At 51.9% G+C, this 14,172-nt stretch overlaps 1 protein-coding gene and 1 long non-coding RNA gene across 2 annotated transcripts in view; one reads left to right on the top strand and one right to left on the bottom strand.

The window, feature by feature from the left end:
* The window catches only part of LOC110255709, a 29,359-nt gene that overhangs the window by 7,298 nt on the left and 7,889 nt on the right, over positions 1-14,172 (bottom strand). The gene's annotated exons all lie outside the window — the stretch shown is intronic.
* Positions 3,715-6,525, top strand: FZD8 (frizzled class receptor 8). The gene is given in 2 exon segments (XM_021064988.1): positions 3,715-4,254; positions 4,257-6,525. Coding segments are annotated over 2 exon segments (2,079 nt in total). The 5' UTR covers positions 3,715-3,735; the 3' UTR covers positions 5,817-6,525.

Here is a 14,172-nt window from a genome sequence, read left to right as displayed (position 1 = left end):
CCAAAGTTTCTTAAATCTGCAGCATACCCTGTACTGATAGTCTCCTATCCAACTAGGCATCCAATGTTTTGTAAAAAAATCCCCTCCTCTGAGTTGGATTCATGCCTAACTTGTTTATATTATCGAGCTCATGGGCTATTCGGTAACAAGACATCTGTTCAGAAATCCCTCTAGAAAGTTTCCTACATTATTTATGTCATGGCTAAAGCTATTTCCCCTCCCTTAAAAAACAGCTGCTTTACATACAAAAAAAAAAAATCATTATTTAGCCAGCAATGTTGATAAATATTCTAGTTTCTTTCTGCTGACCCATTGTTGCCTTTTATACACTAATTGGCTGTTCTAAGTCTCTTCTGCTCTCAGAGATTGCCAAGAAGCCATTTAATTTCATAGTAAAATTTAAATGCTATTCTTATAGTCTCTCAATTAAAAGTAAACATTTAATGATTTTATGTAAATTGTTTTAATCTCACCCCAAACAGCTTATAACAAGATTTTTGAAAGCTCTGAACTTTTTGTCTGTTTTTCTCATCCAAGCTTAATATACTTCCCCCAAATTTCCACATTCCTCATCATCAAAGCTTTCATCTTGTCTCCAAAGAAAAGAGAAAAAATTTAAATGCCAATTAAAAGCCAAAATCAGCTATTTTCAGCCTCAATTTTCAAATGTCAGTTTGTTTTTACCCAACTCTAGTAAATTTATATAGTGTAATTCTAAACTCCACTATTTGACATTTCCTGCTGGAAAAAATCAAAAGAAACTTTTCACCCTCTATGTTACTCTTGGAAAGGAGCCCCCTTCTATCTGTGGTCATGTGAGGCAGGGCCCAGGCTGGTGCTTAAAAAGGGGGATATGCCTTCACTACTCTGTTGGGAATTCCATCTCCAGGTATTACCTGCTGTTACTCTGCAGTTGAATGTCTTGGAGGATGGCCCGTGATGAACAAGGTACCAACAGGAAAGAGGTGACTTTCCACATTCAACCAGCCATAAAGGCAGTTCTGATTAGGAGGAGAAGGCAAAGGATCCCCTAAAAAGCCAAGCAACGGTAGAGTCTTTGCATTTTTTGAAAACTAGAGACCGTTTTCTGCCAAATCAGCTAATATTTCTAAAGCCTTTGAATTTCTGATTCCTATGGAGTTTAGTTTTTCCAAAACAAAAGTGGGAAGGAAGTGGTGTTTTTTCATATAAAGAGGTTCAAACTAGACTTCAGTTTAAAAGAGAAAGAAAAAGACAATGGGGGTATAACTACAGCCTGGTGGATATTTCCAGAATTCCTAGTGAAAATACAGAATTCGCCAAAAACCAGGAGAGGGGATGAGATGGGAGATTCTGCCTGTCTATTTAGAATGTGGTTGCTAAACTATGCTAGAGAGAAACTCAGCCAGCGAGAACAGGAGGAGGAAGACATAGGTTTCTGCAAAATACAGATGCTGCCAGTTAGTTTCATGACAAGAGTTGTTTTCAGACATATAACCACCAACTACCAGCACCATCCACCACTACCCCCCACCCCCAACCAAATGACCTGGCCTCCAACATGCCTTTAGTTCTCATTCTCCTTGGTCCCCGCTCCCCCCTACCCATGACTTTGGGTTTCTAGCTATACTCCTTCCTGCTGTGAAACCTGACAAATAGCAAAAATATGGAAACAGAAAGAAAGAGGGGGAACTAAGGAGAGGTAGGAGACAGGGAGAAGGCAGAGGGAAGAGAAAGGGAGAGAGAGAGAGGGAGAGAATGAGAAACGTCTGTTGCCACCCTCCTGGCTAAGTGAAATGCTTGTTCCCGAGATTACAGTAATTACAGCCCCAGCGTGAGTTCCATACAAGCGCTAAATGAAACAGCACATCAATTAAAAAATAAACACTCCATTCTAGGAGAAAGACAACCCCCTGGAACGTCCTAACAAGCGTAAATGAACCTGCCAGGCCGCCCGCCCCTCGGGCCCCTCCCCGTCTAAGGTGGTTGCGAGCTGGCGGGGGCCGGGCTCGCTGGCCGCGTCCCCAACCGCCTGGCCCCGGGCACACCACCGAGACGTGTCCGCGCGTCCGCGCCCGGGCTCGGCGCCGCCTCCCACGGCGGAGGAGGAGGCTCTGGCAAAAACATGTCAACTTTGGAGAGACGTATGTATGTTCCAAAAGCACGAGGCGAAGAGAGAAAATCCAGCCGCAGAGTTTCCAGTCTGTCCTGTTTATAAGTTTTTCTTTCTCCCTTTCTTTTTCTTTCTTGTTCTTTTTTAAAGAAGAAAGGGATTTATGGTTCATGAAAGTGCACTGGATCTGGATGCTGTCTCTATTTTATCTCACCCAATTAGCAGAATCCCCTTTGAGATCTGTACTGTGACTCCACACTGCAAGTAAGGAAACTGAGGCTTCCCCCACGACACTGAGCGGGAAGTCCCCGGTCCAGCCCCCACCAGCCAGAATCAACTGCAGCGGTTCCATTCCACCTATATTCTCATCGTCCTGAGAACCCCAAGAAAGGCATCCCTTTCTCGGTCCCCCGCAACGCCCCCGCTCACTGGCCGGCTGGGGGAGTGGGGGGTGGTCCCGCTGCCAGGAGGTCGCCCACATTTGGGGGACGGAGAAAGCAGGGGCTTGACTAGTTCGAAACGGGCCTCCGAGGTCGCGCTTGCATAAAGGCTCGTCCCCAGTCCCTAAGCGCAGACTCGGGGAAATGGAACCCCGACTTCGACACATCGAGCACGATGGGGACCGTGGTGGCAAAGCGTCAGTGTCTGCGGTCAATCCCAAGGTTACCCAAACTCTGGCCGCAGACGGCGTGCACGGCGGCGCGAACAGCCGGGCCCGCCCCAGGAAGGCTGGGCCTGGGGAGCGCGCAGACTCCGCCCCGCGCCCGGGATTGGCGCGCGGGTCGCGGGCGGAGACCGAGTCCGCCCCGTATAAATATTCATGAGCCGGCCCGGGCGCAGCGGGGCCGGAGCGGGAAGTTGGCGAGGGGCGCTGCTCCCGCCGAGGAGGAGGAGGAGGCGGAGGTGGCGGCGGCGGCGGAGGCGGCGGCAGCGGCAACAGTGGGGCGCGGGCGCGCCGCTCAGGTGTCCGCTCCGCCTTCCGGCCTGGATTTGGCTCCGGGTGTCCAGCGAGAAGAGGACCGCCGACACCTCGCCCGACTGCTGGCCGGAGCGCGGCGCGGACTTCCACCGGAGGCGGGGCCCGTCATCCCGGCAGCGGACAGACGGACCGAAGCAGGGGACAGAGGGCGGCGGCTTCGGCGGAGGCGGGCTCCGAACCCCGGCGGCAGCCGCGCGGCCTTGGGGTCAAGCATGAGCCCCGGGACGCCGAAAAGGGGCCGCAGGGGCTGACCCAGCGCGGAGCGGCCTGGCCCAGCCATCTTGACTGCGCACCGCGGCCCGAGAGGAAACTTGCTGCGCCGCCGCCCTCGGTACCCGGCAAAGTCACCGGAGTGCGGAGAAAGCGAGCAAGGGAGAGACGATGAGCTGGGGGCCGGTCACTCTGCCCCGCAAGGGCTGACCCTGGCCGGAGTGAGCGGGGTGGACCCGCGGACCCGGGCGCCCTCCGGCAGCCACCCTCCTCTCCCGCAGCGCCGTGCGGACGCGTCCCGAGAAGGGACTAGGTTATCGGGAGAGCCCCTCCTGGGAGAGGCAGGAGAAAGCCCGGCCGGGCACCCGCTCTCCTCTCCCGCGCTCTCGAAGGATCCCCGGCGCCCCTCCGCGCGCCACCCGGAGGGCGAGGGCGCGGGGCCGAGGCGCGCAGCATGGAGTGGGGTTACCTGTTGGAAGTGACCTCGTTGCTGGCCGCCCTGGCGTTGCTGCAGCGCTCGAGCGGCGCGGCGGCCGCCTCGGCCAAGGAGCTGGCGTGCCAGGAGATCACCGTGCCGCTGTGCAAGGGCATCGGCTACAACTACACCTACATGCCCAACCAGTTCAACCACGACACGCAGGACGAGGCGGGCCTGGAGGTGCACCAATTCTGGCCGCTGGTGGAGATCCAGTGCTCGCCCGACCTCAAGTTCTTCCTGTGCAGCATGTACACACCCATCTGTCTGGAGGACTACAAGAAGCCCCTGCCTCCCTGCCGCTCGGTGTGCGAGCGCGCCAAGGCCGGCTGCGCGCCCCTCATGCGCCAGTACGGCTTCGCCTGGCCTGACCGCATGCGCTGCGACCGGCTGCCCGAGCAGGGCAACCCCGACACGCTGTGCATGGACTACAACCGCACCGACCTCACCACGGCCGCGCCCAGCCCACCGCGCCGCCCGCCGCCGCCGCCGCCGCCGCCCGAGAGCAGCCGCCCTCCGGCAGCGGCCACGGCCGCCCGCCGGGGGCCCGGCCCCCGTCCCGCGGCAGGGGCGGCGGCGGGGACGCGGCTGCGCCCCCCGCGCGCGGCGGCGGCGGCGGCGGCGGCGGTGGTGGCGGCGGGAAGGCGCGGCCCCCTGGCGGCGGCGCGGCGCCCTGCGAGCCGGGCTGCCAATGCCGCGCTCCCATGGTGAGCGTGTCCAGCGAGCGGCACCCTCTCTACAACCGCGTCAAGACCGGCCAGATCGCCAACTGCGCGCTGCCCTGCCACAACCCGTTCTTCAGCCAGGACGAGCGCGCCTTCACCGTCTTCTGGATCGGCCTGTGGTCGGTGCTCTGCTTCGTGTCCACTTTCGCCACCGTCTCCACCTTCCTCATAGACATGGAGCGCTTCAAGTACCCGGAGCGGCCCATCATCTTCCTCTCGGCCTGCTACCTCTTCGTGTCCGTCGGCTACCTGGTGCGCCTGGTGGCGGGCCACGAGAAGGTGGCGTGCAGCGGCGGTGCGGGGGCTGCGGGCGGCGCGGGCGGCGCGGGCAGCGCGGCGGCGGGAGCCGGCGCGGCGGGAGCGGGCGCGGGCGGCCCGGGAGGGCGCGGCGAGTACGAGGAGCTGGGCGCCGTGGAGCAGCACGTGCGCTATGAGACCACGGGCCCGGCGCTGTGCACCGTGGTCTTCCTGCTCGTCTACTTCTTCGGCATGGCCAGCTCCATCTGGTGGGTGATCCTGTCGCTCACGTGGTTCCTGGCGGCGGGCATGAAGTGGGGCAACGAGGCCATCGCCGGCTACTCGCAGTACTTCCACCTGGCCGCCTGGCTCGTGCCCAGCGTCAAGTCTATCGCCGTGCTGGCGCTCAGCTCGGTGGACGGCGATCCGGTGGCGGGCATCTGCTACGTGGGCAACCAGAGCCTGGACAACCTGCGCGGCTTCGTGCTGGCGCCGCTGGTCATCTACCTCTTCATCGGCACCATGTTCCTGCTGGCCGGCTTCGTGTCGCTCTTCCGCATCCGCTCGGTCATCAAGCAGCAGGGAGGCCCCACCAAGACGCACAAACTGGAGAAGCTCATGATCCGCCTGGGCCTCTTCACCGTGCTCTACACCGTGCCCGCCGCTGTCGTGGTCGCCTGTCTCTTCTACGAACAGCACAACCGCCCGCGCTGGGAGGCCACGCACAACTGCCCATGCCTGCGGGACCTGCAGCCGGACCAGGCGCGCCGGCCCGACTACGCCGTCTTCATGCTCAAGTACTTCATGTGCCTGGTGGTGGGCATCACCTCGGGCGTGTGGGTCTGGTCCGGCAAGACGCTCGAGTCGTGGCGCGCGCTGTGCACCCGCTGCTGCTGGGCCAGCAAGGGCGCGGGCGCCACGGGCGCGGGCCCGGGGGGCGGCGGCCCGGGGGGCGGTGGCCCGGGGGCTGGCGGGGGCGGGGGGCCGGGCGGCGGGGCGGGCTCCCTCTACAGCGACGTCAGCACCGGCCTGACGTGGCGATCTGGCACGGCTAGCTCCGTGTCTTATCCAAAGCAGATGCCATTGTCCCAGGTCTGAGCAGAGGGGAGGGGGCGCCCGGAGGGATGGGGCGAGGACACTCGACGGCAGAGGTTCCCACCCTATCACCGTGTTGATTGCTATTAGCATGATAATGAACTCTTAATGGTATCCATTAGCTGGGACTTAGAGGACTCTCTTAGAACAAAGTACCTGGCATTGAAGGCTCCCAGACCCAGCCCCCTTTCCTCCACCGACGGGCGAGGAGTTCCTCCCGCCAGCCGTTAATTTCTGTTGGCACAGGAGGGTGAACTCCGCTGCTGCGTTTCCAGGACCCAAAGTTTGGAGCCCTCGCTGGTTGCCATTTGCTGAGCTTGAAGCCAGACCTACAGATTTCACCTGAGGGGACCTAGTTTTCTCCCTCGTCTCTGCTACGTAAACTCCTACTTCTAACACGCCCTAGAGGAGGGATGACCACCGCCTAACGGGATTGCACGGTTTGGGTATTCTTAATGACCAGGCAGATGCCTTAAGTAAACAAACAAGAAATGTCTTAATTATACACCCCAAGTAAATACGGGTTTCTTACCTTAGAGGATGTATTTATATAATTATTTGTTAAATTGTAAAAAACGTGTAAAATATGTACATATCCAAAGATATACAGTCTGTACATTTTTTGTAAAAAGTTTAGAGGCCACCCCTGTAAGAACAAATATAAGTATTCTATTTTGTCAATAAAATGACTTTTGATAAATGATTTAAACACTGCCCTCTCCCCCCTGCCTCTTCTAAACTGTCACCCCGAAAGCACTTGCTGAGGGCGCCTGGGAAACACAGACATTTTCTGGTTTCTCCTTATGTACCCTGACCTCAGGCATGGCGACAAATGACCTGTTAAACGCTTCCTTCCTAAATTGTTAGCAAAGTCCTCATCGCTGTTGAACTGAACTCACAACTGAGATTCTGCACCTTTCCGAAAACGTGGTGTTGTTAATGGTAGCTCCTTTCTGGCCCGTGGAGAACAACGCTCCCCTTAGTGTATGTAAATGCAGCTCTGGCAAGACACGCCTTCCCCTCCGGCCTTGTTACCGATCTTGTGTAATATCACTAAAGGCTTCAAACCCCACGTTCCTTTCTCGCGTCCGTGATTTTGAAAGCACCTGCTCTTCCAGGACTGAACCCACTGCTGAAGGGTAGAGGTTAATGTTTTAAATCATCGATCACACTTTACAGTGCAAGTCACTTGACAATCTGGTAGTGGAGCAGGCGCTCTTTAATGGATTAAACTAACGGGTTAACATCTTAATAACCTTCCAGGCTTGTGTATATCCAGTGTGCTTCTTTTCCTAGAGAAAAAGCTATTGTTCCTCTGTCAAGTCTAAGCTAATTTATTTGAGCAGAAGGCTGTTGAATTAGCAGAAGAATGCTTTGGCAATTGTTGAACTTTTTACCTGTCTGCCCAGTGGCTCAGCACATCATTCCTTTAAGAGGAGCCAAATGAATAGGGTTAATCTGTAGGGAACTTGGTCTTTTGAGTTTGAAAAACTTTGATCTTTTCTCCTCTCCAAATGTGCTGTATAGTCTGAAGTTTCTTTCCCTGCTGCCCGGCTCCTCTTGGTGCAGACCAATTGGCCACCGCGGAGCCTTAAAGTTCCTCCATTAAAGGGATGTGGGACTTTTACTTTAAAAAGGAGAGAGAGCGAGGGAGAGGAAGACTTGTAACAGTTAGTGAAGACCAGAGGCACAAGTGCGAGCAGCCTTTTATACAGCTTTCCTCGGCATTGTTAGCCAGCCTGCAGGCAGCTAGGCATGGGTTGAAGCATTATAGAAAAGGGCTCTGAATGCCCTACAGGTGGTCTACGAACATAATCCCCCAATTTAAAGCGTTTTCCTTTGCTGGACAATTGCATTACAAAACTCCCTTCTTTTTCGCTCCTAATTGAACCAATGAACTATTATAAACTACAAGTTTTTCTTAAAAAAAAAAAAAAAGCGTCCAGCGCCTAAATTCTATTGACTAAATTCTGGCAAGTTTTCTGAACTGAACCTTTTAAAAGCACCGGAAGTAAAAGCTTCTTCAGCAGACATTTCTCTTTTCCAGATATTTTTATTCCCAGCGCTTGTTATTTTCTGACAGATTAGCAATAATTTAAAAGTAATTGGTAAGGTGGTATGTTCATACTGAAAAGATAGCCCCAGGTCCCTTATTAACCTGTCAATCAAGATAAGAAATGGGCAGCTACCCTGCTAATGATGGGTGGGGGTGTACGTCAGACACTGGGGTGGGGACTTGTTCACTGTATCCTGCTAAGAAGTTTGTTCTCTTTCCTTTTCCTAATAGGAATATTTAGTGGCTCAAAAATGTTTTCCTTTAATTAATGGAATGGAAACTACTTCTTTGATTGATCTTTCTCATATAAGAGACTTTTAAGACAAGTTTCTTGGTAGAAACATTTTGCAAATCCTTTCCAGAGTCATTCCTGGTGTTAATTGGATTTTTAAAATTAGATATGCGGTCAGAACACCTACTCTAGCTATCACTGCCGTTTACATTTTTTAAAGTCAGAGCCACTGTAAAATCTTTGCCTGCTGCAGTTTTATTCATGAAAGAATTAGTATTTTGTAACGTGGGTACCACTGAGTGGCCGGCATCTGACTCCTGGGGTGACTCTCATGTACTCTCAGGGACGGAAAACCAGCCATAAACGTGCATTTTCATTTAGAAAGTTTGGAGGGCAGATTCCATAGTCATTACCACATATGTGGGATGGCTGGTTAACATAACTGGATTCCTAGTCTGGCAATATGCTCGTCACTGACATGTTTGCAACTACGCCACAGCAAATCGTTCCACTCTGAAGCCTTTCTCTTTCACTAATTCTTCAACATAGCCTTGTAAAATGCCATATTTGAGAACTTTCAGAAAGTGGTTCTAAATGTGCTTAATAGCAGAAGCAAGCTTAATAGATGGAAAACCCCACTGGCATTTTTGAGGACCTCTTTCAGGAGGAAGACCTGCACCTGTAACCAGAGAGACGGATATGAAAACACAAATGCTGGGTCTTTGCCTTCAAAGCTAAAAGTTGAGTTGTAGCATCACCGGTACCCAAATGATATCCCCAAAGCATCCCAAGTGGGGGATGGGAAAAGGGAGGATGAGTATTTGGCCATTTGCATTAGATGAACAGATGGGTCCCTCACTTGAGCATGGAACACGTGTTAGTTTCTGAAAGCCTTGTCACATACGGGGCACAGGAGGGGATATGATTACTTGTGGCTAGAAGATGGATGTCAATAAAGTCTCATATGGTTAAAACCATTAGAAAAGCCAAAGCTCATGAAAATTATTTGTGGGAGAAGTTACGTGAAACACTTTGTTTTATAATAAATGCAATTCGAAAGTACCATAAAACGCAGGGGGAAGTGTATAAAACGTTTAAGGGCCAAACTTTGTCCCTATTAATTTCTTCACCTGCACTGGTAAGTGTCGAAGGTTTCTGGAATCCTTCAGAGTTGGCGGGAAGGGATTGTTTGGCCAAAAGAAAAGTCACACGGGGAGCCTCAAACAATTGTGAGCACACAAGACGATTCTAAGCAGAGGTACTTCTAGTCCCGGGAGACTCTCCACCCAGCTCCTCTGGCGATCAGCTTCCCACACTTGATACAATACCGCCACCTCGCGGTGCCGCAAAGGTCCAGCACGCAGGATGGGCCAGGCTCTCAATTCTTTCAGATACTGAACACCACCCCCCAACGCCGCAGTGCGGCCTGGTCCCCGCACAGAGGCATACAGCTATTTGTAGTCATAATTTTGAACTCTATCTCAAAAAAAACAAAAAAAGATCCCCAACCTACATGGGTTTAAGGCCCCACAAGACTTCAACTGAATTAAACCCTCAATACAAGAGTTACGCGAAACATCTAAGGAAGCCGTATTGAAATCCAACAGTCTCTTTAAAAAGTATCGTCTGAGTTAACTTTTATTTCAAGAATGAGCTACTCACCAGAGTCCCAACACCAAAGCTTAATAAGAGAAAGACTAAACCATGAAGACCCTCTTGAAGGGGCACTTCGAGGCGCCCTTTCCCACTTCCTGAGCCCGGACAGTTTCCCATCATGAAATTGATCCGCTGAGTCGGGGATGCCCTTCGGTGCGGTGCACGAATGCTGCAGGCTTGGGAGGAACGCGGGCCACCCCCCCGCCCACTCCGTCCAGCCAGGTGTTCAGGGAAAGGCACCAAGGAATAGAATCTGTGCCAGGATAGGCTCAGCCAAAGGGGAGGGGTGAGACTCCAGCTCTGAGGATCGAACCAGGGCGGGGGAGGATGCCCCGGTGCTACCGCGTGGGAAGGCCTGGCCCCTGAGGGGCACGTGGAGAAGGAGGTGCTTCTTGCAGACCACATCTGAAGGCTTCTTGCTCCTCAGCATCAGCGTGGCTGGTGGGGCTGGAGGAAGGAGGCGCTGGGGTCCAGGAGGTGTGAACTAGTAAGAGCTGAGACATCACCTACGTAATCCTGAGGCCTAAAGGGGTTTCGGACATCCTTGCTGCTCTGTGAACAAGGAGCGGTGGCAAGACTGTGACCCAGCAGGGATCAGGAGGTGCCTTGTATCCAGAGCCACCGCCCTTCAGCGAGCACCGTAAGTGCCTCATTTTACAGGCCAGAAAACTGACGCCCAAGGGGGCCTGGACTGGCCCAAGGTCACGCAGCAGGAGCAGAGCTGGGCTGAGAAGCCGCAGATCCTCTGTGTCACTCTTATTTCCCTAGGCCTTTCCCGGCTGCCCTGGTGCCTAAGTCCCTAAGCCACCACTGCGATGTCCATCCATCCCTGACAAGCTTTGTCAGCTGTGCTCACCCCATCCTGCAGTCCTACCAGAGCCCAGTCCACGCTGACCCACGCAGGAACACACAGCCTGGGAGGCTGCCAGGAGGGCTTTGGGCAGGTTTGCCCCTCAGGCCCCTGGCCATCATGGGCTGGCCCACCAGCTCTGCGCTGCCTGCATCCACAGAGACACAATAATTGGTCATGTTCAAACTTTCCCTGTTGATACAAAGGCCCAGGACACAGTCTGTCTGCTGGGTAGTGAGGAGCTGCAGTGACGGAGAGAAAGGAAGGGGTCATTGGCTGATGGAGTCATGCTGAGAGAGGGCCCCAAAGTGGGGAGCATCTGCTCTGGTCAGCAGAGGCCTGGAGCCACCAGGAAGAGGTGGCAGTGAAGAGCTGGGCTGGAGCAGGAGATAGAGTGTGGTGATCCCCAGGAAACTGTCTGGAGGGAGAGGACCAAGGAAGAAGAGATGAGCTCAGCTGATTTAAACCGCGGGCCCCAGGGAGTTCCCTGGTGGCTCAGTGGGTTAAGGACTTGCCATTGTCATCTGCATTGGCACAGGTTCAATCCCTAACCCGGAACTTACGCATGCTGCAGTTACAGCAAAAAAAGTTTTTTAAAATAAACCACAGGCCCCAGGAGATGCCCCCAAGAGGGCAGTGGTATCCGAATGACGTGGCCAGAGAAGGATGGAGGGAAGAAGGACCAGCCAGGCAAGAGCAAGGTCAGAAGAGGTGTTAATTACATGAACACGTATCAGTGGCTTTCCAAGCCTTGGGGAGAACCATTATTCACCAAGGACGAAGGTATCTCTTTACAGTTCCTTACTGAACACTTGGGTGGACCGTAAACTAATATAAATTAGAAAACCAATTTCCAACCTTCAGCCCCTAATAAACCTGTTTCTAATTAACTAACACCCAGTCAGTAGCTCTCACCCCTGCCTACACACTGGAAATGGTTCAGGGTACCTCTTAAAAACACCAAGCCCAGGTGGCACCCCAGACCAACTGAACCAGAACTTTTGGACGTGGAATCCGGAATTCAGAGTTTTGCAACTGAAAATGACATTATGATCTAGAATGAAACAACAAAATACAAACAGAAATTAACTCAGCAAACTGCTGTTGTCATCCAGTGTGACTTATTTAAATGGAAGTGGGTTTGGCTGGGGGGTGGGTGGGTGGGAAGTATGGTGGGGGTTTTTGTTTTGTTTTGTTTTCTTTTTGTTTTTGGTCACCTTGAGTAAACATTTGGGAGGACAGGGGTGCCCTCACCTGGTCGAAGGGAGAATTTCATGCTTGGGTGTTTTGAAGTGAAGGCCTCACCACACAAGGCTGTTTTGAGAACCCTACTTTTTCTTTCTTTGTAAAGATATCACAAAAAAAAAAGAAAAAAGAAAAACTGGGTACACAGGATATGATTCTTTTAAACCAGAAATTAAACCCAACCTGTAAACCTAGAAGGACCTAATCATATCGTATTATTAATAGAAGCTATTAAAATTTAAAATATTCTTTTTTTCTTCAGGAAATGTTTATTTAGTGAAACCAACTCACCCCAAAATGAAGGTTTGTCCTGTGGTGGCCTAATCTGGGTGTGACTTTCTGAGAACACACAGTCAAACTGTCACCTTGCAGTCCTGGAGACAGTGGGCTGGGATCCTGAATGTGTGTCAATATGTGTATCTTTCAAAGGAAACTTATACTATCTTACCTGATGCTGGAACTTTGCTCAAGTTTTAGAATTTTAGAATAACATTTTTTGGGCACAGAAACCTATTCTTTCTCTGGGAACCTAAAGGAAGGGACAAGTCTTTGACCAAAGACCCAAAAAGTGAGATTCATTCCACAAGAAGACGCTAAAGTTTTCCTGAGTCTACAAACAAGTATGATCTGAGCTGAACCTGTGACCTACACTGCAGCTCGTGGCAATGCCAGATCCTTAACCCACAGAGCGAGGCCAGGGATCAAACCTGTGTCCTCACAGAGACTATGTCAGGTTCTTAACTCACTGAGCTACAGTGGGAACTCTATAATTATTATCTTATAATCTATCTACTCTTAAAGCATAAAATATTTATTTAAGCCTTAAGATACATAGACTTCATTCGTATTTGGTTAGTTAAAAAAAAAAAAAATCTGTTTTTAGAGATAATCTCCTTAAAAGAGAAGTTAATATTAACAGGATTTGTTAGAACCACACAAAAAGTATCTATCATTCCTTAGCCTCATGTCATTTCTGCTCTAGAGGCTGTGAGCCCATCTAGGTCAGTGTGTTTGATCCTGGTTGTATGGTAGAATCTGTTTCTAAAATGCTGGACCCCCTTTAGAGCGTCTGACTCAGCAGCCTTGAGAACCATTCAGCTTGTCCAACGCCCGGACTTGTACTTGGAAATGAAGGTGTGTGCCACGTGACTCGTACCAGCTTCTCTGAGCTTTTCTATTCCAGCCACACTCACCTCTCACTGTTCTGCAAACACCTACACACACACACACACACACACACACACCGTGCCTTGAATATGTTGCCCCCCTGCCTGGGAGGTCCTTCTCTACTAGCAGACCCCTTGTCAGGATGCAGCCGGGAAGGTCCTGGGGGCTTAGCAGGTTAAGGATCCGGTGTTGTCCCTGCGGTAGCACAGATTCGAGTCCTGGCCCAGGAACTTCTGCATGCCACAGACACAGCCAAAAAAGAAACAGAAAAAAACAAGACGCAAGGAAATGCCTCACTCCTCTCTGAAGCTTCCTTGCCCCCCACACTGAGTTACTGCCCCCCCGCTTCAGGCGTGCAGAGCAAGGGTCTCCATTCATCTCCCTCAGGTGTCACCCTTGCCACACAACATGGCAATTGTGTGTTTGTATCCATCTCTTTCCCCCCCGGACTGTGCGCTGGAAGAGCCAACACACGGTCTTATTAATCTTTGTATCAGGCATATAGGAAGCCCTCAAAATTAGGATGTGGTACAGGGCACTGTCTTGCCTTAAAACGCCGTGTTGATGCCTGTGGGGAGATGCTAAGTGACCTAAGATGTGTTTCCAAGGAGCTTCAGGATGAGTGGATGACACAGGACCCGGTACAGCCTCGGAAGAGCGTCACAGACCCAGAATCTTCTCTCAACGCTGTGATGGCCCCAGGTGGCCGTTCTTGGATCTGCAATGGGCAAGTGACTTATTCTAGTGACAAGCACACATCTGGTTGTGCAACACCAACTTCTTTGAGAACTATAAGGCAGACAAGGCAAAACCTATGAGAGTGTCACATCGGCAGTTACACCACACTCCTTGGCTGTGTCCCTCTTGAGATCAAATAATAAGCGATTGGGTCTATTCATTTCTTATCACCACTCTAACAAACACCACAAGCTAGGAAGCTTAAAATGACACAGAGGCACAATCCACGATCTTGTGGTTCTGAGGCTGGACGTCCCAAATGGGCCTTCCCCAGGCAAGAATCCAAGTGTCACAGAGCCACATTCTTCTGGATGCTCTAGGGGACAGTCTGTTTCCTTGCCTTCCCCAGTTTCCCTAGTTCATAGCCTCTTCCAGCAACTTGTCCCTCAAACTCTGCTTTTTTTATTTTTCTGGC

Source organism: Sus scrofa, chromosome 10, assembly GCF_000003025.6.
Source record: "Sus scrofa isolate TJ Tabasco breed Duroc chromosome 10, Sscrofa11.1, whole genome shotgun sequence".
In the NCBI taxonomy this organism is placed as follows: domain Eukaryota; kingdom Metazoa; phylum Chordata; class Mammalia; order Artiodactyla; family Suidae; genus Sus; species Sus scrofa.
Note: the sequence above shows the minus strand (reverse complement) of the source record. Positions and strands in the feature narration are given on the sequence as shown.